General features: G+C 37.7%; 1 protein-coding gene across 1 annotated transcript; it reads left to right on the forward strand.

Annotated features, from left to right (window-relative positions):
* Window positions 1–217: 217 nt before the first annotated feature.
* On the forward strand, window positions 218–2,734 carry LOC101282606 (gamma-crystallin F-like). Its single transcript, XM_004262779.2, has 3 exons — window positions 218–281; window positions 362–604; window positions 2,396–2,734. Exons 1-3 carry the CDS (start codon window positions 273–275, stop codon window positions 2,666–2,668), a joined length of 525 nt encoding a protein of 174 aa, XP_004262827.2. The 5' UTR covers window positions 218–272; the 3' UTR covers window positions 2,669–2,734.
* The last annotated feature ends 23,126 nt before the right edge of the window (window positions 2,735–25,860 follow it).

A 25,860-nucleotide genomic window follows, 5' to 3' on the forward strand; every position in this document is an offset into this window, starting at 1 on the left:
AATCTCCTGAATAGGCTTCATTTAAAGGCCCCAGAGGCACCAAGTGACAGTTTTACGCGGGTCATCAGTTCGAAAGCTCTGGAGAGTCTAAGAGAAAACATACAATAAGTCCCCCGCCCACCCCCGCCGTCATTATATAGAAGAGAGAGAGGAAATCCTCCTCACGCGGGGGCCCCTTTTGTGTCGTTCCTGCCAACGCAGCAGCCCTCCTGCTATATAGACCCGCGCGCCCGCCCCACCGCACTGAACTCGCATCCCCGCATCAAGCAGCCATGGGGAAGGTGAGCCCCACGCCGGCGGGAGGGGCCCGCAGCCGCGCTGGAGCCCAGGCCTCTGAGCCCTGTCCTTCCCTTCCCTGCAGATCACCTTCTACGAGGACCGGGGCTTCCAGGGCCGCCACTACGAGTGCAGCAGCGACCACGCCAACCTGCAGCCCTGCTTCGGCCGCTGCAACTCCATCCGGGTGGACAGCGGCTGCTGGATGCTCTACGAGCAGCCCGACTACTCGGGTTGCCAGTACTTCCTGCGGCGCGGCGACTACCCTGACTACCAGCAGTGGATGGGCCTCAACGACTCCGTCCGCTCCTGCCGCCTCATCCCCCACGTGAGTCCGGTTCCCCTGGGCCTGCCGTGCCCTCGGGTCACACCAGTGCTCCAGACACAGTGGTCAGGCTGCAGGACGGTGGCCTTCTTTTGCTGGCTCTAACCGGGTTCTCTTTCCCTTTATTAATGTCTTTAAAGTTTCTTTCCACCGAAAAATTGAGTGATGCAATGCTCTTAATTGAAATTGTATTCTCCTTTGCTAAAATTAAGCTCACCTCTACTGGGCAAAAGTGGTGCATGGCATTAGTTTAGAGCGTCTGTGCCACCGCTGAGGAATAAGCAACAGGTGAACTCCTCACACCCAGGTGCCCTTAGGCTAGTTACTGGGCTACTTCTCTCCTTCCTCATCTGTAAAGCGGGGTTAATAAGGGCAGTTGGTTCATCGAGCTGTGATGAGGTCAAAAGGAGATTGCCCAGCACCTGGCAAACTAACCCCTCCTCCAAATATTAACCATTATGAATATCAAGGGTCCCTCAAGTTCTGCTTTTTGATTAGGCAAAACAAATAACCAACAATGTGATTCTAGTAGCACCTGCAAAGCCCACTGCTACCCAAGTAAAGCCTGAGCAGCCTGGAATTCCACAGTTAGGGAGGCTTTTATTTGCCTATGACAGAGTCCTATGGAAAATGTACCACTCTGGGGAAATTTGAAATCCCCTCAGAGGGTTGAAAGCCTTGATAAGACCCAGACTGGCATTAGGAGCCTGGAAATCTGGGCTTTTACTTTCCAGCCCTGACCCTTTGATTACAGCCTGAAAGCTCTAGTCATTAGTTTCTCTTAAAAGAAGAAAAGACTTAGAATGGTTGCTCCACGTGTGTCAGGCTGTTGTAAAGATAAAATTAGATAACGCACACGTGAGTCTTTTGCAAACCATGGAAGATACCTTATTAGCAGTTTTTTATACCTCAGAATGAACTGCTTATGAGAACCTTTCCTAACGAGGATTTAATGGTGGAAGAAGGAAGAAGGAATTGAGTGGGTACCTGCTGGGAAGGAACAAGCAGATAAAAGAACAAGTGCTGAGGAAGAGACAGACAGGATTTGCCCAGGACTGACAGCCTGCCCTTACATTTTTCTAAAGGTTTTATAATCTATTGATCTAGACAGGCATCCTTCATGATCTTGAGCTTCTATTTTTATTAATTACCTAAAAGTGTTTTGCCAGACCATATATTAGAGGTGAGAACTGAAACCTAATTGTTACGATGGCTCTTGCTTCTCGGGATTTTAGAATAGCAGGACTCAAAGCAGAAAGGAAGGGATTAAGGAGTTGCCTGGGCTGGACTGCCACCACCTGTGCTTCACTTTGGGGAAAGCAATTCGACTTCCTCTCTTCCCAGCCTCTTCTAATGCTATGGAGTTCCAAAATAATGCCTTTTGCCAGGGATAGATTTGCCTTTTTATTTTAATATCTAATTATTTTTATATCCACCAAGGGGAGTTCCAGACCACCGTAAGTCTATAAAGGAGAGAGCAAAAATTACATATAAAAATTGTCACTTAAGAATGGTACTAAGTAGGTACTAAATATGATTCATGTAGGTTGTGGCCCTAGAAAACTATGGAGCACCATAAATATGTTGATCTATGTGAATGGCCCCCCTCTTCAGTTTTGCAGTGTGCAATCTACCCAACTATACCCAATGGCCCTGGTGTTGGTTGTCTTTTTAATTTGTCATATTTGATATAGAAAAGATTTTTAAAAATGCCCATTCCCCCAGCGGTGTGAGTGATTGGTTGCTAAAGGCTAGGTTTTCTGACCCTTCCCATCTGCTGATTGCTGAACCCAGACCAGCTCCCACCGGCTGAGGATGTACGAGCGAGAGGACTACCGAGGCCAGATGGCGGAGCTCACGGAAGACTGCTCCTCGCTCCGCGACCGCTTCCACTTCAATGAGATCCGCTCCCTTCACGTGCTGGAGGGCTGGTGGGTCCTCTATGAGATGCCCAACTACCGCGGGCGGCAGTACCTAGTGAGGCCGGGGGACTACAGGCACTACCACGACTGGGGGGCCCTGGATGCCAGAGTGGGCTCCCTGAGGAGGGCCGTGGATTTCTACTGAAATACTTTTACTCTATCCTTTTTTCCATCTAAAAGCTAATAAAATATTTCCTGTGTGTTTGATGCAGTAACGTGGTCCTCTCTTCCTTTCAGACTCCTTGGAAGGGCTCAGCAAAAATAAAACGGAATAATGTGGATTTTCTTACAAGTGTCAGTGGAAAGGGTGGTGTGGGGTAGCAGTTGAGAGGACAGGCTCTGGAGCCAGAATGCCTGGGTCCACATCCACTTACTAGATTTAGGTGGTCGGCAAGTTACTTAGCATTTCTGTGCCTCAGTTTCCTAATTTGTAAAACTCGGTGTAGTAGTACTCTTCATTTCATAAGTTTGTGGTGTGGATTAAATGACTTATTATTTTAAAATCACTTACACATTTTAGCTTTGCATATCGTATAATAGTTTCTAGGAAACTGTTCTGTAAGCTTGCTGGTGAAACAGCTGGTCACCTTTTTAGTACCCTTTTCTTAGGAGAATTCCCTTTTGGAGTTTGCATTCAGTAAGATGGCTAAGTGAAATTGCAGAGGGAGACAGAGTTAGATAGAGACAGATGTGTCTGACACATCTTCGGTGTGAATACATGTGACTGCCTGAATAGGTTTACTAATATATGCGTATCCAAGTATCCAAGTATAAGAATCAAGTGCCACCTTAATGAACAGCCCAAAGGACTCTTCCAAACATTTTTCTACTTAAGGGAGGTACAAAGCATTCAGGTAGTGTGCACTGATCAAAATGAGCACAGTGGGACAGAAGTAAAGACATAAGGTACGTGATCCGGAAAATAACATACAATCAGGCAAAGTTCTTAAATCTACTATTGGCTATGCTGATACTGTCACCAGACTTGGATCAATTTTGATTACCTCTAGCTCATGAATCAACATTTGATAGTAATCATAGCACCAAGAAAGAAAAAGGTAATGTGGGAACTAATCATTTAATTGAATTCAAAATTTCTTTGCAGGAAGATGAAGTTTATCAAATGAAATCTAAGTAGGTGTTCTATTACCCTACTAGATTTTCTTTAATTGAAAATACTAGACTTCTCGATTTCAGATGTTTACACATAATTGAGAAAAAACAAATTACTTCCCAGCTTAGGGGTTTGACTTAATTGTGAAAATGGCAACCTCTTGGTGAAATAAGTTCTTGGTGAGCTGAATGGCCATGATTAGGAAAGAACCACTGCAAATTATTTTCTACTTGAAAATATATACATACCTAGCAGCTAAGAAATAAGTTGTTTCCGAAATCCCAAATACTATAGGAATAAAGTAGTCAAATTATTTAACATATTACTTCCCTAACACACATGCACATTACAAAATATTTGAAGAAGCTCTAAGGACGTTTAGATCTGTGCTAATACAGTAGTCACTATCATATGACTCTATTTGGTTAGACTTCATTTGGTTAAGTCCAAATGAAGATGTGTCATAAGTGTAAAACACACACCAGATTTCAAAGACTTAGTATGAAAAGTAGAAAGGAAAATATCTGAATGTTTTTCAAATTAGTGTAATGTTGAACTGATAATATATTGGATATATTAGGTTTAATAAAATCTCTTATTAAAGTTGATTTTACTTGTTTCTTTTAACTATTTTAATTTGCTTACTAGAAAAATTAAGATTACCTTTATGCCTCTTTTTATAATTCTATTGATCGGACCCCCAGGCTAAAAAGGTGAGTTGTAATTTGTATGCAGATACAGCTCAGTCTGATACTTGAGTTATATGAAATCCTAAAAATTAGGAGATGGCAGAGAACATGTTTAAGTGTTACATAGTCATTGGACATCCATTGCCTTATGAGGAGATACTCAGTGAAATTATAATTTTCACCTATCACTGGCTGAGGCAGTGGGGGAGTGGGTCCCCATCTTGTCTCATCATATGGGTGTTCCATTAACTACACTGAATTTGAAGTTTCAACAACACATGTGAGTTACCCGCCCTTCTACAGATACAAGTCCCTTCTTTCCTCAGCTAATTTTCCCTCCTCTCCCTCTCCCTGTCCAGGCATGGCCCTTCATTTATAGCATTTTCATTCTGGAAGCTGCCATGTTTCCCTCCCCTAACTTTTCAAACACTCTTGTCATTGTTATAGATTTTATAAAGAGCTTGAAAAATAACTGGCTAAAAATATTCATCTTTGACTCTTTAACTACTCTGGCCAAATCAATATATTAACCATTGTTGAGCGACATCACATGCTAGTATTTAGAACAACCAGATTTTTTAAGAGATGTAATGATGAGAAAAAGACAGGAAACTGCTGAAGAGATAAAAAATGATAAGTACAATGGAAAGTGAGAAAGAATGGTTGAATGTTCTGGAAGCCACTGTCATCCAATGCTGGAATGTCAAGAGGAATTGCAGCTGAATACAGGCTGTACAATTCTTTTTAAAAAAGGTTATGTAGGGTATTGTGCATAGAGTTCAGATTGCAAATATTCAACAAGAGGACACCAGGTCTCATTCATACACAGGGGTTTTCTTTTCCATCTATGTGTTTACTCTACTTTTTCAACTATTGAAAAAAATCAGATAAGATGGAGTTCAACTTGATAATCCCTGAAATTTAAAGGATGTATATATGGTCGGGGAGGAAGGATAATAAAATAAGAAGGATGCTTCCTGCCTTATTAATGGTCCTGACACATCCATGGGCTTTTGCTAGGTACAAAGAATAAATTCTTGCTCCAAATATGGGATGACAGTTAAGTCCCGAATTTCAGTTATAGAGTAATTCAAAGGGAGAGATTTTCCCTTCAGGATGCAAGCCTTGATATTTTGCAGAAACACTTGAAAATATTTGTCAAATAGTTCAATGAGAGTAGCGTTTTGTGGAATTTGAAAAATAAAACCTAGAGAATTTGGATAATCCATGAACTAGTTATTAACATGTGCAACAGAAAACCTGAATATTGTATGCTGTTCTTTGTGAACAAAATGCTAATAGAATAAAGGCAAAGAAAAAGACATATCAAAAAGGGAAACTTTTTTTCTGTTTTAAATCAGGGGCTGGTTTTCAACACTCAGTTCAAGTACTTTTTTTTTTAACAAGATGAGGCCAATGGAAAGTTTCCAGGATGTTTGTTCTGACATGCAATTATATTTACCCTGCCACATTTGTAGCCATAGAGAAAGATGCTGTCAGGCTGACTGACCGAAGGAGTTCTCCACAGTCAAGGAAACTAGAATTTTTTTTTTTTTTTTTTGCGGTACGCGGGCCTCTCACTGCTGTGGCCTCTCCCGCTGCAGAGCACAGGCTCCAGACGCGCAGGCTCAGCGGCCATGGCTCACGGGCCCAGCTGCTTCGCAGCATGTGGGATCCTCCCAGACCGGGGCACGAACCCGTGTCGCCTGCATCGGCAGGCGGACTCTCAACCACTGCGCCACCAGGGAAGCCCCAAGGAAACTAGAATTTTGATAAAAGACTAAATAATGAGGTGATAAATTGTCTATGGCACTTCAGAGGTAAAGAGTCACTTTCTCAAGAGTTATGTGTACTGATTGATTTCATGAAAAACCCTTTACCCTAGACAGTAGAGGAGCTGAATGTCATACTTAATAATTAAATGGGAAAAGAGAAACCGAAATATTTGATTCCTAACCAATATACATTAATAATAGCTCAACGTGACAAGCAGTGTACATTTCACACAAGAGGCTCACTTGTGATACATATGTTCGGATTATGTTCACTCACAAGTTTATGTCAGACGTTAGCCAAATCGATTATAATATCAAATTAGAGAGGGAAAAAGGAGCATGCAGAATGAGTAGATTTGTCAGCAAGATTCAGAGTTTATTTACTGTTTTGTAGTTTATATTTCAACTTCATGAAAAAGGAAGGCAGTGAAGCATTCTCAAAACTACCTTTTCAGAAACTCTCAGACTACAGACATGCTGTCCTCAGAACAGCCATTAGCGGAGGAGAGGACGTCACACATCCTTCAACTGATGTGAAAAGCTACGCCTTTCCCGTGTCTTTGTCTTTAATTGTGCCTATGTGCTTTATATCTGTTAAAACTGGTATTCCCAACTACTAACAGCTCAGCTCTTGGAAGAATACCTCAATATTATTCTGCTGTGCTTCAGCACAAGTTATCACATGATATAGTGAAGTGAGAATGACCTTGGGGTCAGAAGCCCCTGACTTGAGCTCCTTGCTCCTCCATGCACAGACCTGTGGCTTTGGGCATATCATCAAACCTTTCAGAGTCATGATTGTTTTGTCTGCTAAATGGAGGGAGTGACATACTGTATGGATTTGCCTTCCACAGAGCCAGACTGGGTGTTTAGTATGTGTCTTTTCCTTTCCTCATTGAAATCGATTGCTCTGTCTACCTGGTGGTTCACAATGGGACATTTGCTATGTTGAAGGCATTAGGTAAATCATGGATTTCAGAGCCTTCCATTTACTCATCAGTCAAGTGAGGCTATTGAGAAAAGTGAGACAAACCGTCTAGTCAAGTAGCTAGCATGTAATCAATGCTAGTGTGATTTTCATTCTTTTCTTAATTTAAAAAGACTGTATTTGAGATTAATAGCTGACTATATTAGATTTAAGAAATATAACAATCTAATCTTTCCACTATTGGATTGGTTTTACCTAATGAGTTGCCATCACTAAATAACAAAATAATAAAAAAAAAACTTAGAACAGAAAATCTTGGTTCTCTGAATTCCAGTATGTCTCTATTACATATTGATAAGATTACACACAACGTCTTCCTATTTTAACTCCAATAGTAAGTTATTTCAGCCTGTAAAGTATTCTCAAAGTACAATCAGGGTTTATCATCCATTTATAAAGTTTCACTTATCCTGGTCCTGTTCTTCCTTTGTTCAGAAAGGAAGCTGATCAATGGAGAAAGGGAGGGACCCAGGAAGAGGGTGGTGACATCTGAACTGAAATCTGCTCTGATCTGAGAAACAAACTTCTGAGTTGTTTTGTCTCCTTTGCTGCAGATGCTATTATTGCCAGTCAATGCATTGTGATGCACAAGGGCTAGTGTGAAATGGAAATTTCTCTTTTAGGAACCAGGAAATAAGTTACGAATAAAAGAAGGCTCATCCAGTGAAAGGAGTTGGTCTCTCTCTGGGCATCAGTGTTGACTGAATGCAGAGAACCTGGAAATTTATTCAGGAGTTTTTGGAACTCTAAACAAAAACAATCACTGAACATCATCAGGGTCCTCAAATTCTATCCAGAACTGAAACCAGGTAAGTGGTGGTCCCTCTGAATATTTTTTGCAGTTGAAATCTGATTGTTTCCAGAGTGGTACTCCTGAGTTACCATATTTTATTCAGGCAAGTTTTATGCATATTATCAGTCAAATATTAGAAGAAGAAAAGAGCATTGTCACAAGGATAATTTATCTCTGTATTCCTCATCAACTACTGTCTCTTCCTTTCTGCATGTGGATGTGTCCTGACCACTGATGGCTGAATATCCTCCTCTATTATCTCCTTCCTCCTCCTTACAAAATGTGAACCCTGTTCAAGGGTTCAGCCTTCCCCACGTGCTCTGTGATTCTCAGGGAAGGTGGTCCCACCTCCAGCTCAAAAGTGGTTACTAGTCCTAGACCAATTGTGATGATCCTGCCTGCCTATCCAATGACGGAACTCAGCTTTCAGCCAGACAGATCATGGCGTTCTCCTGGTGACTGATACCAGATGAGAGTTGACATATGACCTGAACTGGTGCAAACCTACTAAATCTTGAGTTAATGTTATTCTAGTTTTGGAGTAAAACCTTTTTCTTTGTCCTGCTGGGTCATCCGAGTGGCTATTTTAGCCGTCTTGAAACTTCGTGGGTAGGTTTATAGTACTTGAAAAGTCCAGAAACGATCCCATCTTAAGAAAGCCAATGCATGGAGACAGGCAGAGCCAAGGAAACTGCAGAGAAGCTGGAGTCCTATTTTATCCATACTTGGAGACTCCCCTCTCTGAACTTCCTACTATGGGAGATACTAAATACAATTTAAGCTAATTTGAGGTGGAGTTTCCTTTACATGGAGCGCGAAGCCTTGTATCTGAGAAAGGGAAAAACCGCTTCTATCTTAAGCTCCTGAGAAGGTCCCCATGAGTTTAATCCAATTATATTTTTCCAAATCCCAGACACTAGGTGGAATGGGTTTGGGCACGTAATCAAGTCCAGCCCATTATGGTCAAAGAGCTTCAGTCTGCAAACTGAAAATTTTGGGGAACTGAACTTTCTTTCGATTCCTCACTGGATATGAATGAGAATGAACCAAGCTCTGGTGTCTACACTAAACCAATGATTCCCCTTTTTTTCTTATGCCATTTTAGATTGAATTTTCTGTTCCTTGCAACTGAAAGCATCTTACATGAAAGTTAAGCCTCTAAAACATATTAGTTTTGATATATTTCTGGTTGAGTTTTCACTTTTTGAGCCTGTGATCAACAGTCTAATGATGGCAGTCATTTTTCAAAAAGTTTGCAGGATTTGAAAAGGCCAGAAGCCCATTCCTTAAAAATAAATAAATCTTCAATCTGGAAAGTAAACCAGTGTGAGAAAATGGGCAACATACCTTTTCTCTTTTAAAATTTACAGCCAGTGGAGAACCTCTCCTAGAGTTCCTTCCTTTACTCAATTCAAGCAGAGAGCATGGCAGATTGGTTTCCAAGAGGCACTTTGTTTTCCAAGAGGCCATGAGACAATCTGGAGAAAGTAAGAGATCATCTTGGTCATAACCACTGTGCTGTGTTTTCACGTCTCTCAGGCCAAGCACAAATAGTCCATGCTCTATGTTAGGAAAATAACAAAAGTTGATACCTGTAAAAACTTTTATTTTTATAATAACATGACATATTTTTTAAAATAGTTACACTGATATTAATGCTGGACTTTTCAAATAGTCCTGCTGGGAAGTTATTTACATTTCTATGGTTCAGAAGTATTTTTGGAATTTTTTTTTTGAAACTGCTATAACATTTGACATTTCTTTTTTGATAATTGTCCAAGATAACAAATTTCCTGTTGAATGTAGAACTGACTTATTCATCAGTACTGATGACTAAGGGGGACAAATTAGGTGAGTGATTAAATTGGGCAATACAGTTTTTGATTAAAAAATTGAGGTTAAGAAAAAGTTATGTATGCAGACAATTGCAGAATATTTTCCCTCTGATTTGAGTGGGACCACAAAAAATACTTGCTATTGTCAACTACAAATTGGTACTTGCCATTGGCGCTTGCCATCTACCTCTACAAGGATTATATCACATGCTTCTGCAGCTGCTGACTTTCAACACCCCCTGAAAGGAGTTCAGGGTGGAGAAGAGAGATGAGGCACTCTGTGCTCTGGGAAAAACTGGCAGAACAGGTCTTCAGATAGTTAGAAATTTTCAGAAGCCCATTTTATGAGCCCAGTTCTTGTATTTCCTCATATCTAGAAAAGCACTAAAATCCTTCATTGTGACATCTGCTCCTTGTGACTAGCAGAAACCTTCTGCAAAAAATATGTGCTTGATTTCATGTATTCCCCCTTCACCAGAATCACATATATACTGACCTTCCCCCCCTACCTCTTTGGAGCAGTTTCTCAGAGCTATCTGAGATGCTGTCTCCAGGGCTATAGTCCTCATTTTGCCCCAAATAAAACTTAAGTCACAACTCTCATGTTGTGCATATTTTTTTAAGGCTACACTACCATCTTCAGAAAAATATAAAAATGTTTAATAAATCAACAAACATTTTCCTGGAAGAATACTAGACCACTGGGAGAAATGCATTCTTATGGTTATGAAAGCTCTTTCTTTTTTTTTTTTTTTTTTTTTTTTTTTTGCGGTACGTGGCCTCTCCCATTGCAGAGCACAGGCTCCGGAAGCGCAGGCTCAGCGGCCATGGCTCACGGGCCCAGCTGCTCCGCGGCATGTGGGATCTTCCCGGACTGGGGCACGAACCCATGTCCCCTGCATCGGCAGGCGGACTCTCAACCACTGCGCCACCAGGGAAGCCCAGCTCTTTCTTTTTTAATAATATTCTTTAAAAATGAAAATATTCCTGAGTGGTAGAATTGCAGAATAAACTAATAATCAAAAATAACTTGGTGAGGAAAGTGGGAACTGGAAGAGATAGTATTAAATACATGATTGTTGAAAGGAAAGGAGGGGTGTCTATCTGAAAAAAAAAAAAAATCTGTATCTAATCTGAAATCTTGCCTAGGCCTTACCTATGGGGCAGGAAAAGAATGGATACTATGTGATAACCTCCACATAACAAAAGTAGGTAATGGGAAGAAAGGCAGTTCCAGGTCACTATAAATGATAGAATTTACTGTATCTCACTTTCATCAATTCAAAATCTCCCTCTACTCTCAACCTTCTCACATTCAGAAAGACTTTACGCTTCCTTTTTTGTTGGTGAAGACACTTAGACCTTTATGATTTAATACACCACAGGTAGTTTTAGACTTCAGTCTCAAGGATACTGCTCATTTTCTATGGCACAAAGGGAACAAAAAGTGACTTTTTTCTTTAAAAAATAAGAACTTTAAGTACATTTTCCACATCTGCCAGCATTTTTATATCAAAGATTTGTCATGTCTGTTTCTGAAAGGAATTGAGATGATTTAGAGATTAAAGTATACAGGGAAAGAGGCATTTAAGTCTAAAACAAACCAAATCCCATTTCAAATAAACAAAAGGCACTTTAGTTGAGCAGATCTCAACTAAAGTGCTCAAAAGCACTTTGGGGCAGTGAAGTAATGGTCTCCAAGCTCTGCAGCATCTACTGCAAATGAGGGAAGTGTAACGGGTTAAACAGCTTTTATTTTCTGACAATATAAAGTGAGTTCATTCATCTCTAGAAATACATTTTTGCTTAGACTGAAACACCAGCTTAAATTTACAGTGAAAACCCTGGTTTATGAATGGAGGAACTTTTGCTGGAAAATGCATAGGCAAGAGAAGGTGGCTTTCTGAGAGCAAGTGGATACTTTCATCAAGTAAAATCAGCTGTATCAGGAGTAACAGGACTTGGACACTTGTAAAAACACAGAGTAACTATTGCAACTCAATACTAAAAAGACACAGAACTGAATTTAAAATGAGTGAAAGGATCTGAATAGAATTTCTCCAAAGAAAATATGAAAAGATGCTCAACATTATTAGCCATCAGGGAAATGAAAACCAAAACCCCCATGAGATAACACTTCACATCCACTGGGGTGGCTGTAATAAAATAAAATAAAAAAACAGATAATAACAAGTGTTGGACAGGATGTGGAGAAATTGGAACTCTCATACAAGGCCTGTAGGAATGTAAATAGTACAGTGGCTTTGGAAAACAGTCTGCCAGTTCCTCTAATAGGTAAACTTAGATTTACCATGTTATCCGGTAATTCCAATGCTAGGTATTTACCCATGAGAAATGAAAAGATATGTCCACATAAAAACTTACAAACAAATGTCCATAGCAGCATGATTCATACTAACCTAAGATGGAAACGACCCAATATTTGGGTGATGAATGGATAGAAAAAATATGATATATTCATACAATGGAATATTGTTCAACAATAAAAATAAATGAAGTACATGTGACAACATGGGTGAACCGTTTGCTAAGCAAAAGAAGCTAGTCACTAAGGATCATATATTGTATGAGTCAATTAATAGAAAATTTCCAGAATAGACAAATCTATAAAGACAGAAAGTGTATTAGTGGTTGCCTAGGGGTCAGTGAGTTGTTGGGTAGTATGTGAATTATATCTTAATAAAGCTGTTAAACCAAACCACAGAGGAAGGCTTCAGGGTATGTGGCTCACAACGCCACAGATAAAATAATCTTAGAATTTTTAAAACCAATTTATTTCTTCTTACTAATAACTTTTTTTAATTCCCTGCACTACAGTAGGATTTTATATTTGATCCTTTAGCAGCAAAGTTGATAAAAAGATAATGTTTTTGAACAAGTGGATGTGCATAAGGTATAAGTGGTTTCCACAATGTCCTATACAGTCAGCAACGGATGTGTGACGAGAATCCTCGTCTTTCGACCTAAGACTCGGTGTCTTAGCAACACAACCCTTTAAGTTTCTGGTTCCAAATACTCAAGTCCAGAAAATAAAATTGTATTAAAAAGCAAGGTGATGTAGTCACAGGGATGTGCTATTAAATTAAAAATGTATGGAATTTGACCCCAGACAGTACAAACAAGTCAGAGCTCATTCAAGCCAAAGTTAAATGGAAATATTTCTTACCTCAAATTGTGATTTTTAAAAGGGCCTATTTTTTTGTTGTTGTTCCTTGCAAGAGTGATTTCTCAGGGAAAAGACACAATCTGTTGGTTGACAATCAGTTTTTTTTCCCCTGACCTCTCACTCATTTATTTTAAAATTATATTTAGAGCTCAGCATATTATTTGTATGAAGAAATACTGATGGAAAATAGGACAGAAAGAACAGAGTGCTCTAAAACAGGCTAGGAGGAGTTGAAGGTTGAAGAGAGCTTTTTGGCAACTCAAACCCTCATTTCAATCAGCTCTGTCCTTTTTAATAGCTCCAATCAAATGAAGTCTTTACTGTCATCTCTGTTCCCCAGAGGAAATACAATGGTCTCTAGTTGAAAGGGACAAAGAAAGGCAAATACAATCCTAAATGTTTTTCTGTTTGGTCTCTCAAACCTTTAACTTCTCAATTTTTGTGTCCCTGTTAACATTTCTGTTATCTTCCTTAAAGGCTCTGAGCTATGTTTCAGACGTTTGGTCTCTCTGGTATCTAAATGAGTTCCCTCTTGCAGAGTAGGGGCTCAAAAATGTCGCTGAGAGTGTTGGTCTTTGTTTCAGTGGGTAGTGGGTTTTATTCCCCCACTTTTACACTGTCAGCACCTAAACATCCCAATTTTCTGAGACCTACACTTTTGTCTTCCCCTATCTCGTCACAAAATGAATTACATTTCTAGGAATGAGGGCCTATGTCTAGTTTGGGACCATGGTTTGGTTTTAAAATCAACTTGAAAAGTGTAGAGGTTGCTTTGTGGCTGTTGACCTCACATGCTGACAGGAAGAAACAAAGAGATCAGCTGGGTAACCAACAGAAAGTGCAGTCACTAAGGCTTCAGAAGAAAATGCCAAACTTTCAACTCTATTTGTCTATACGTTGTTTCAATTGGCTGTGTCTTTATTGGGCACTCACTTTACAATTGGGCTGATTAACAATGTTCAGGGAAGTACTGCTGGCCTCTGGTGGTGACTGGAATTAAAAGGAAGTCATGTCCAGCCTCTTCCTAACCCCATGTCTACCATGTGGAAAGGACATAAAATTTGGCTAAACATAAAGGTTTATTAGCAAGCAGGCAAAACAAAGGAGGGGCCAATAATTGAGCTAGAGAAAGCACGTGGCAAAACTGCTCAGCGCAGCAGTCTTGGGACAATTTAAGTATTTGTGGCAGAAAATTTGGTCATTACCTCCATTATTGACTATTCTTTTAAAAAACTTGATTCCTGTCTTTTTCGTTGTTTTCATAGTGTCTGCTTTGTTGGTATTCACAGTTTTACTTCAATTTTAGAAGTAGAGTATAAATAAATTTAAAACCGGATATAGTGTGAGTTGCCATGCAGCAACAAATTGGTCCTTTAAAAAAACTGCTGTGTCCACTTAAGCCTCACCTAATGCTCTGATCAATGATTTGAGCTATTTCACTTGTTGTTAACTACCTGAAATATCTTTCCCCTTTTAGGCTGCCAAATCATGCTACTCTCTCCTTCAAAACCTGGTTCTCAATTTATATCCCTCATGCTTCCTGTTACTCAAAATTAAAAAAAAAATCAAAACCAACAACTCTTGGGTTATGTTTGACTATTCTTCATTTACTATTCTATATGTAACTCACCTTTCAGCTTTTTTTTCAATGTATATCAAATAATCACATCATTTCTCCTTAGCTCTGATACTTGCACACAGGACTGAGCCTACCGTTGCTTTTTGTCTGGATCGCTACAATATTTTCATAATAAGGTTCTCCGCTTCTACCTTTTCCTTCTAGTCTATTTTCTACACAGCAGCCAGCGTGATCCTTTTTAACATAAGTTATATGATGTTACTTTTCTGCTAAAACTCTGGCAAAGTATTTCCATTCAATCAAAGTAAAAACTTAAGTTCTTAATATGGCTTACAAGTCCCTACATAACCTGACTCTCTGTTATCTCTCTAGCCTCCTTGTCTACTATTCTCCCATTATTTTACTCTGAAACAGTTATATGGAGGAAGCCAGCACACTCTTACTTTAGAGCTTTTTCTTTAGCTGTAACTCTGGTAAGTTCTTCTCCAGATTTCTTGACTAGCAATTTTGTAACCTTCAAATCTACTCAAATATCACTTTCTGAACATCCTATCTGATACTGCAATCTGCATTTCATACTCCAGCTCACCTCCTGCCCCAGCATGACTGGTCACCATTACTTCTTTTTTTTAACCTGTAGAAATTGTCTCCCTCTAACATATTCTAAACTGTTTATTTATTATAGCCTGTCTTCACCCACTAAAATTAAGCTCCATAAGGACATAAACCTTGTTTTGTTCACTGATGATTCCCTTTTCTGTTGAACAGTTTCTGGTACATGAAAAATGAATCAATGGGTCTATTCATGTTAAGATTCTCAGCCACTGAAATGGAAACTTGAGTTGTACTAGTTTGGTAGAGTCAGTTTTGTTAGAATATGGGTCCTTCATGGAACTGTATGGATAGCAGGATGTTGGGTGTTGACACATATATTTACCATCCTTATTATCTTAACTTAAATAGAATGTCTAATAGAGGTTCATTTATGGACCAGTGGGTTTTTAAATAAAAATACCTAACTCATGACAACTGTTTGTCATTTGCTTTATCAAATCCTGATGCAAAATGAGAGACATGGGTGGGTAAGCTCCATGATTCATTTATTTTTTTCCTTATCTGCCAATACCTTTCTTTCACTTTCTATTCCCTGAGTCATTTCACTTTTTATAATTTCCCCATTTATCTCCCTTCTTTTTTCCTATAATCCAACTTCAATAAAAATGATAAAGACATTGCAAGTAAAATGAAGATATAAATAAAACAAATCAAATCAAAACGTAACAAAGCTCTTAATGCTGTGGTTTTGAATTTTATATGAAATACTTTTTTTCACACCATTCTTTTTTGTACATATCTACAACCTAGGGATCTTTGGACTAGAACTTATGCATTGGTTTTATGTATGTGTATATATGTGTGTGTGTGTGTTTGAAGGTAACATTTCATTTTAATACATATGCATTTTAATTTCAAATATCATATGTCTGCTATGGAAATTGGGGGAAACAAAGAGAAGCATAAATAAGAAATAAAAATTACAAAATCCCACCAAGAGTTAATCACTGCTTATATTTTGTTAGAGATAATCACTGTTTACATATCTGTGTCTTTAAAAATGTGTTAGTTATTTCCTCCTTAATTTTTTCAAAAAATAAAATTATAGTTTTAACTAGAGTTGTGTAAGGTTTTTGAGTTTAAACTTTTTAAAATATATGATACACATATTATATAAGACTGTATAACATCAAACAATATAGAAAAGAGCAGAAGAAAAAGTCTGAAATCCTTCAATTATGAGTAATCATTTTTTAAATCATTTGTACTGTTTTCAAACAAGTATCTTTACTCTGAAAATAGGGTAGATTAATAGAAATGTTTTCTATTTGTAGTCATTTTTTTCATTCTATTTTTGGTTAAAAAAATGAAAGAAAATGTTCTTGAATTTTGAATGTGGAAAAAAAAGGAACTTTTGTGCACTGTTGGTGGGAATGTAAATTGGTGAAGCTACTGTGGAAAACACTACAGAGGTTCCTCAAAAAACTAAAAATAGAACTAACATACGATCCAGCAATTCTACTTCTGCATATTTATCTGAAGAAAACAAAAACACTAACTTGAAATAATATAGACACTCCTATGTTCATTGCAGCATTATTTATAATAGCCAAGATATGGAAACAACCTAAGTGTCCATCAATGGATGAATGGATATAGAAATTGTGATATATAGATATACCATGGAATATTATTCAGTCACAACAAAGAATGAAATCTTGTCATTTGTGACTACATGGGTGGACCTTGAGAACATTATGCTAAATGAAGTAAGTCAGAGAGAGAAACACGAATACTGTATGATGTCACTTGTATATGGAATGTAAACAAAACAGAAGAAAAACAAAAACAAAACAAAACAACCAAGCTCATAGATACAGAGAACAAACTGGTAGTTTCCAGAGGAGGGAGATGGGGAGGTGGGAAAAATGGGTGAAAGGGATCAAAGGTACAAACTTCCAGTTATAAAATAAATAGGTCATGGAGATGTAATGTACAGCATGGTGAATGTAGTTAATTATACTATATTGCATATTTGAAAGTTACTAAGAGAATAGATCTTAAAAGTTCTCATCCCAAGAAAAAATTGTATAACTACGCAAGCTGACTGATGTTTACTAGACTTACTGTAGTGATCATTTCACAATGCATATAAATATCAAATCATTATGTTGTACACCTTTAGTGAGATTTTTCTAGATGGTTGATGTGGTCAATATTTCATTTGGGACTATGGAGAATTATTTGTCCAATGCCTTTCCCTTTATCTTCAGTAATTCTTGTGATACTTTGTCTTCACTAGCCTTTGCTTCAGTTTCTTCAGAGATGTTCTTAGAGATTCCACATATTTCTTTTGACTATTTCTTTTCTTTTAATGGGAAGATTTATTTGTGAGGTGTGAGCTTGGGCAGTTGACAGTGTGGGTTTGGGTCCTAATTTTTAAAACACTTTCTTTCATCTGAGGAGCATGCTTTCTTTCAGTTTTCAGTGCTCAGGGATTTAAATGGGTCACAGAAAAAACTCTGAGGCCTCAGAGGTCCATCAGTTGATCATTACCTCCCCTCTTCTCCACCAGATTTACCCTGCCAACTTCTTCCTCAGCCAGTTATCTAAGTAGGATGCATTAAATACTGTGGGTCAGCATAGTTTCCCCTTCAAACCCACATTTTCTACAATATAAATGTTTCTCAAAGAACATTGCTCACTCCTCTAGTCAAATTACACCCCTAATCTTTTCACTACACTATCTAAAATTATCTCTTTTTAAAAATTCTAGTATTATTTACCTCAACAGAATGTAAACACCTTGAATTTTGCCAGTCTTGCTTATTGGTATTCTACAGTGTCTAAAACAGTGTCCGGCACATAATAAATGCACAAAATTTAATAAAGAATGTGTCATTAATTGACAAATTTTTGTCTCTTTTCAATGTTTAACTAATCAAAGACAAGAATAGCTTTAGTTGTTTAAAATACAAAGTATTTTAAGATCAGTGGGTTTTATTTTATATATTATATTAAGGCAAATACCATATGCAAATACAGGTGTGCACAGTATAAGCTCTGGAATGTGGGAGAGGATTTTAAATATTGGCCCAAGGGTAAGAAACTATTTCTCACTAACCCCATCTCCGGATTAGATGTAAAATATGCCTATGCCTATGCGTATGTAACTTTTAATTCTACATTAAAAGCATTTTACACCTTGTTACTATAAAAAAAACTTAATGAAATTAACGTAGGTCATTGGAGATGAGCTTGTTATTAAGCTCCAATACTGATCAGCAGATACTAATTGGGACTTACTGAGTTTTCTGATATTATTAGGTTTCAGAGACACATCCAGCCAGCAAATATTTAGTTTACATTTACTATATGCCAGGCACTCTTGTGGGCATTTTGGATGCATCAGTCAACAAATGGAAAAAATCCCTGCCTTCACCAGAGCAAGGCTGGGGTTCCGGTGAGCCTACACTGTATGAGAAGAATAATGTTGTCATTAAATGATAGGAGAAGACTGCTCAGTTTGGAAGATGTTAGATTCAAGATGTGTATTAAACATCTAAGTGGAGATGTTAAACAGTCAGTTCCTTCTAAGCATCTAGAGTTCAGGAGGGAAGTTCATGTGGATATGAAAGAGAAGATATCCTGGACCACCTCCTTGTCTTCTCCAAGGCATAGAGGAAAGGAGATGAGAGGAAGCTGGCAAAGGACACTGGGAAAGAGTGGAGAGAAGGGTGGGGGATAAAGACGGAAGAAAACCAGCTGGGGGTGTTGTCTTGAAAGCCAGATGAAGGAAGCATTTCAAGACTGTGTCAAATATTATTATGTTGGATATGCCCATATCATATGACAATACCGTGAATCCTATTAAAACCCAATCCCGGGGCTTTCCTGGGGGTGCAGTGGTTAAGAATCTGCCTGCCGATGCAGGGGACACAGTTTCGAGCCCTGGTCCGGGAAGATCCCACATGCCGTGGAGCAACTAAGCCCGTGAGCCACAACTATTGAGCCCGAGTGCCACAACTACTGAAGCTCGCGTGTTTAGAGCCCGTGCTCCACAACAAGAGAAGCCACCGCAATGAGAAGCCGTGCACCACAACGAAGAGTAGCCCCCACTCGCCGCAACTAGAGAAAGCCCACGCACAGCAACGAAGACCCAATGCAGCCAAAAGTAAATAAATAAATAAATTTATATAAAAACAAAACAAAACCCAATCCCTTTGGAAAAATGAAGAACATTGCTAAATATTATACTTTTTTGCCTTTTTTTTTTTAGCACTTCTTGGATTTTTAAAAGCATTTTATTTAGTACTTTATTGATACAAATATAAGACGCATGGTCCCTGCTGAGATCTGCAGTCTAATGAACATCTTATGGTCTTTTAGTTTCTCCATCCTACTACTTTTTAATTTGTGTGAGAACAGAGTGAGGCAGAAGGAGAGAAAACAGTGTTCATGGCAGGGCTACTACCATGCTGTAAGTGCTCTAATCTTACCCAGAGAACATTCAGTGAATTATTATTGACCAGTTGACTCAAGAGAATTCCATTAGAGCTCAATAACACAGTAAAGTTCTAGGGATGAAATGTCAGATATTTCCAGCATTCTAGTTTTGAAAAAGGCAAGCATCCATTATAGTTGAAAATCAAATTTGTGACACAAGGATTAGAAAGAGACTCAAATATTAAATTCTAATATTGCAAGGAGTTATTTTCTGAAACAATTGGGATTCAACATCAGGTGATTTTTTTTTTTAGCTTTTAATTAAACCTCAATTTGGTCATGACATTTTGATAGATTTAGACAAGTTCCAGCCTTCCCACAGTGATCCGTCATTCTCCCCTTCTGTCAGTGAGTTCTTCCCACACAGAGAAACTCAGGTTTAAGGGGCCTCAGTTGAACAAATATAATTAATACCACACAGCCTTCAATTTCATGTTTAAATACATTTAAAAGAATTATTAATGACTCTGAAATAATGAATGAAGTGGAAAGAAATTGCTTTTCATTATGAAGAAGAAAAGATCAAAATATTTCAGTCAAGTCTTCAGGAAAAGTGAAACAAGGAGAAAAGACGTGGGGGAGGAAGGAGAGGAGAGAAGAGGAAAAAAGAAGAAACTTATCCAGAGAATGTTTCATGACTTTTATAGGCATCTCTGTTATGGGGTAACCCACTTCCACACTACTCCTTTTTTTCAACCACAGAAACAGGGAAATTTCTGATACTCTGCACATTTCTCAAAGGGCCATTTCCCTAGCCATCAGGTTTTAAGTTACTCCTAAGTTATAGGCATGGTGATATGTGCAGTCTCAAAAGTGATAAATGAAATGCATAAAAGGGCAGATTTGGTAGATATTAATAGATCAATTTTCACATTGTAAAATTTAAAAACAAGTCAAAGCAACAACAAAGGCATAACTATATTTTTATTTTATTATTTCTCTTAAGTAGGTATAAATATTGAGTGAAATTTCAACATAGAGGACATTATTTTATTTTTAATTTTTTAAATTTATTTTTTATTGAAGTATAGTTGATTTACAATGTTAATTTCTGCTGTACAGCAAAGTGACTCAGTTATACACATATATACATTCTTTTTTATATTCTTTTCCATTATGGTTTATCCGAGGATATTGAATATAGTTCCCTGTGCTATGCAGTAGGACTTTGTTGTTTATCCATTCTAAATGTAATCTTTTGCATCTACTAAGCCCGAGTTCCCAGTCCATCCCTCCCCCCTCCCCCTCCCCCCTGGCAACCACGAATCTGTTCTCTACATAGAGAATATTATTTTAAATTAAGCTTGGATTTATTTACTCAAACAAATGATGAAAAAAACAAACGCAGGAAGTAGGTTGTCATATGAAACGTTTTTATGTCAAAAACAAGCTTAAAAATTTGAGGTGGGTTATCTGTTTCAGAAACACATGCTTCTTGATGGTTAATTTTATTCCAAAAATGTATGGTGTAATTTCCAATTTTTGCTTGGGAATTTAGAGAACTAGAAAGAATATTGCTCCTTATCCTCACAACAAAGATAAATTCAGACTAATTACAAGTTCATGAGTGTACTTAAACCCAGCCGTGAGCTGAGGAAGCATAACACTTAACTAGCCAGAGACAGGGGCCTGCAGGGAAACACTGGACAGGCTGGGACCACCTGCTCACGTGAGGCCCAGCCAGCCAAACATGGTAAACATTCAGATAGAACTGTTGATGAATTAGTGGGGGCTGAATGCAGGCAAGAAAATGTGAAGCCCTGGAGGCTGTAGATAGGGGGAGGTGTTCCATCACTATTGCCAGCTTTGTCGTCTGCACTCTTCACCTGCAGTGGCACAGTTCTGGAGGAGCAGGTGCTACGGAACGATAGGAAACACTCGAAATTCTCACCTTAGTTGCTTTTATGGGCCAAAAGCATTAATCTAAGGTGGGGGGGCAAGATTAGAAGAAAAAACAAACAAACCACAATAATAAAACTATAGCTCTTAAGGAACTGCTGAAAACCCATTGCTGCTGGGGGAAAGGAGCAGAAATAAACAAACATAAAAATCCCTCTACCCCCAGGGCACTTTCTCAGTTTTGACATTAGTGATATTTTGAGGTAGATTAACCTTTGTTGTGGTGGCTGTACTCAGTACCGAAGGATAGTTAACAGCATCTCTGACCTCTGCTCACTAGATACCAGGAGCACTGCCCAGCTGTGATCAACAAAAATGTCTCCAGGGCTTCCCTGGTGGCGCAGTGGTTGAGAGTCCGCCTGCCGATGCAGGGGAGACGGGTTCGTGCCCCGGTCCGGGAAGATCCCACATGCCGCGGAGCGGCTGGGCCCGTGAGCCATAGCCGCTAAGCCTGCGCGTCCAGAGCCTGTGCTCCGCAAAGGGAGAGGCCACAACAGTGAGAGGCCCGCGTACCGCAAAAAAAAAAAAAAAAAAAAAAAAAAGTCTCCAGATACTGCCAAATGTCCCCTGCACTGAGAATAAGAGTAGTGAAAAGAAATGTCAATCACAGTGCAACTAGATTAATGTAATCTCACACTAAATGCATAGCAGAAAGAAAGATATGCCCATTTCCAAGCAAAACATTTACCTTACTCCACTATTCTACATGACATAGGAAAAATGCAAGAAAACTAGTTCTTTGCCAAGAGAAAATTAATCAGCAGACCAGACTCAGATAAGGCACAGATGTTGGAATTATCTGAAGAATTTAAATAATTATTATGTATATGGTAAAGGTTCTAACAGAAAGGGTAGATAACATGCCAGATCAGATGGGTAATTTCAGCAAAGAGATGGAACAAAAAGAATGAATCAAGCGAGGTTCTTAAAAAACTAAAAATAGAGTTACCATATAACCCAACAATTCCACTCCTGGGCATATATCTAGAGGAAACTCTAATTAGAAAAGATACATGCACCCCAATGTTCACAGTGGCACTACGTACAATAGTTAAGACATGGAAGCAACCTGAAAGTCCATTGACAGATGAATGGATAAAGAAGATGTGGTATATATATATATATATATATATATACAATGGAATATTACTCAGCCATAAAAAGAAAGAAATAATGCCATTTGCAGCAACATGGATGGACCTAGAGATTATCATACTAAGCGAAGTAAGACAGAGAAAGATAAATATACAATATCACTTCTATATGAAATCTAAAAAAATGACACAAATGAACTTATTTACAAAATAGAAACAGGTTCACAGACATAGAAAACAAATTTATGGTCACCAAAGAGGAAAGGTGGGGAGGGATAAATTAGGAGTTTAGGATTAACAGATACACACTACTATATATAAAATAGATAAACAATAAGGGAACTATAGTCAATATCTTGTAATAACCTATAATGGAAAGGAATCTGAAAAATATATATATATAATTGAATCACTTTGCTGTACACCAAAAACTAACACAACATTATAAATCAACTATACTTCAATAAAAAGGAAAAAAAAGAATGAATCAAGTGAAGATGCTATCAATAAAACAAAAACTTAAAACAGTAAGAGAGATGAAAGATGCCTAAAATGGGCTCATCAGTAGAATCAGCAAAGCCAAGGAAAGAGTGAACTTGAAGACAGGTCAAAAGAAATGGCTCATACTCAGATACAAAGATTAAAAAAGACTGACCAAAACAGAATGAAACAACCAAGAGCTGTAGGAAAATATCAAATGTTTTAACATACGTATAATTGAATTCTCAGGAGATGAGAGATAGTACAGGACATATGAAATATTTGAAGAAATAATAGGTGTGAGTTGTCTGGAAATAACAACAGTCATTGAACCACACATGTAAGAAACTCAGAGAACAAAAAGTAGAGTAAATGCAAACACAGACACACACACACACACACATACACGCACACACACACACAAAGGTATGTCACATTCAAGTTGCTGAAAACAAAAGACAAAAAGAAAATCCTTAACAGTTAGGCAAAAGTAGGAAATACTCTTTCTGGCATTTGAGTGTTACTGCTATTAAAGAAGAAAGTGTGTTAACAAACACCTTAAAACTCCCCAAATCAATATGAAACATAAAGATCAATGTATATGAAGAACTATTGTGACCCTATCAACTAGAAATGGACAATCAGAAATTGAAATTTTGAAAAAGCAAAATCACTCATAGGAACACCAAAAACATAAAATGCCTGGAGATAAATCTGAAAGAATATGTTCAAGGCCTGTATTATGTCTGAACACAAAATTGGAAACCATTGCTGAGAGAAATTAAAGAAGACCTAAATAAATGGAGAGATATACCTTGTTCAGGATTGTGCCACTAAATATTTTTAAGATGTCTACTTTACTTAAATTGATCTGTAGATTCAATGCAATCTGGATCACAATCCCAGGAAGCTTTTTTGTGGAAATTAACAAACTGAATCTAAAATTCATATGCAAACTCAAAGAACCTAAAAGAGCCAAAATAACTTTGAAAAAGAACTAAGTTGGAGGACTAAAACACCTAATTTCAAAAGCTACTGTAATCAAGACAGTATGGTATTGGCATGAAGGTAGCTCAATAGAACAGATTAGAGAGTCAAAAAATAAACTATAGTCTACAAAAAGAAAAATATTTGAGGCCTTGGGTTAGATCAAGATTTCTTAGATGCAGCACCAAAAGCAGGGTCCATACAAGGAAAAACATGGATAAATTGTACTTAAAATTTTAAACTAACATTTCAAAATAAAAAGTTAAACATTGTTAGTTTAACTTGATTGCAGGAAGGAAAGAGAGGAAAAATCAGAAAAGAGAGCAGTGAGGCCAAGAGGGAGCATCCATTTCCAGTGAACAGTAAGAACTAAACCATTTTTTACCAACTTGTGTCCTAATACCCTCCAAGGCAATTTAAACTCACACAGCATTTCTTGGTGAGGAGGTCATTTCTGCTACCTATCCCTACAGGAATAGCAGATCTTTCTGTCTATGAAGTTTTGTTTGATTGATTGTTTGTTTGTTTCTGGCAGCTGTCATCCACAGAATAAAGTCATTATTGAAGGTCAAAAGGCTCAATCTATGAAGGATATATTTGAGAAGTAGTACAGATCCTAAAAGCAAGCTCAAGATAAGATGGCTTTTATTTGATTTAGGTAGGAAGATATCAGAAATGGCTCTCAATATGTTTCCTGGAAAGAGCCTCAGATTAATATTTTCCTATTTATACACTGAATAAGGCCAGAAAAATATTTTGTGAAAAAAAATTATAGCATATACTAGGAAAGATTCCATTACACTGAACCAAGCTCATATAGGGTAATTCTTTGAAGAGCAATGATAAAGCAACTTGATATTGCATGTTTGGTTTAAATCTCAATCAAGTCATACTTTTCTATTCCTGATGATTTTCTTATTTGTCTAATGTTTTATTAATGCTATTTTTTCTTGGGAAAAATACAAATAGAAAACATCATGCTTTTGCTGCATATTTTGAGATCTGTATTTATTATCATTTCATTCAGGCTAAAAGCAAAGAAAAAAAAAGCCATGTGTAAGAATTTCTGCATTCAATTCAATTCTATGACAATAATATTGTGAAATTCATTCCAATTTGTTTTGACTTTGTTTTCCCATTAAAATAGTTTTAACATTAGAAAGAAACATTACAGTTATAGGGGAAATAGTTGAAAAATAAAACCAAAACATTAGCCTACTATTATGCCAGAGTATTTAAACAGATGAAGACCCTGAATATTTGTGCCTCAATTCCAGGTGGTTTAAAGATCTAAATGAGAAGGGAAAAGCTGTAAAGTTTTTAGATAATAACATAGGTGAAAACTCTCCATGATATCCCTCTTCTCTTGAGGGAAGGAAAGAATTTATTAAACAAGACACACAAAAAAAGCAATTGTAAAGAGTCTAAAATTCATATTTATAAACTTCTTTTCATCAAAAGACTTAAGAGTTTATTTAACAGTTAAACACACATTCGCTATAGGACCCATCAATTCTAATTCTGTTTATCCTAGAGAATTGAATATATGTTCACACAACCTGTGCGTGAATACAGGATGGTTATTTGCAATCGCCAGTAATCAGAAACAACCTAAATGTCCTTCAACTAGTGACTAGGTCAACACACTGTGATATGTCCATACAATGGAATACTACTCAGCAATAAAAAAGGAACGAACTATTGATATACACAACACTGATGAGCCTTCAATGTATTAGGCCAAATAAAAAACAGTCTCAAAAAAGTGGCATACAGGATGATTCCACTTATATGACATTCTGGAAAAGCGAAAAATATAAGTACAGAAGACAGATCAGTTGTTATCAAGGGTCAGA

Source organism: Orcinus orca, chromosome 7, assembly GCF_937001465.1.
Source record: "Orcinus orca chromosome 7, mOrcOrc1.1, whole genome shotgun sequence".
NCBI classification, from domain to species: domain Eukaryota; kingdom Metazoa; phylum Chordata; class Mammalia; order Artiodactyla; family Delphinidae; genus Orcinus; species Orcinus orca.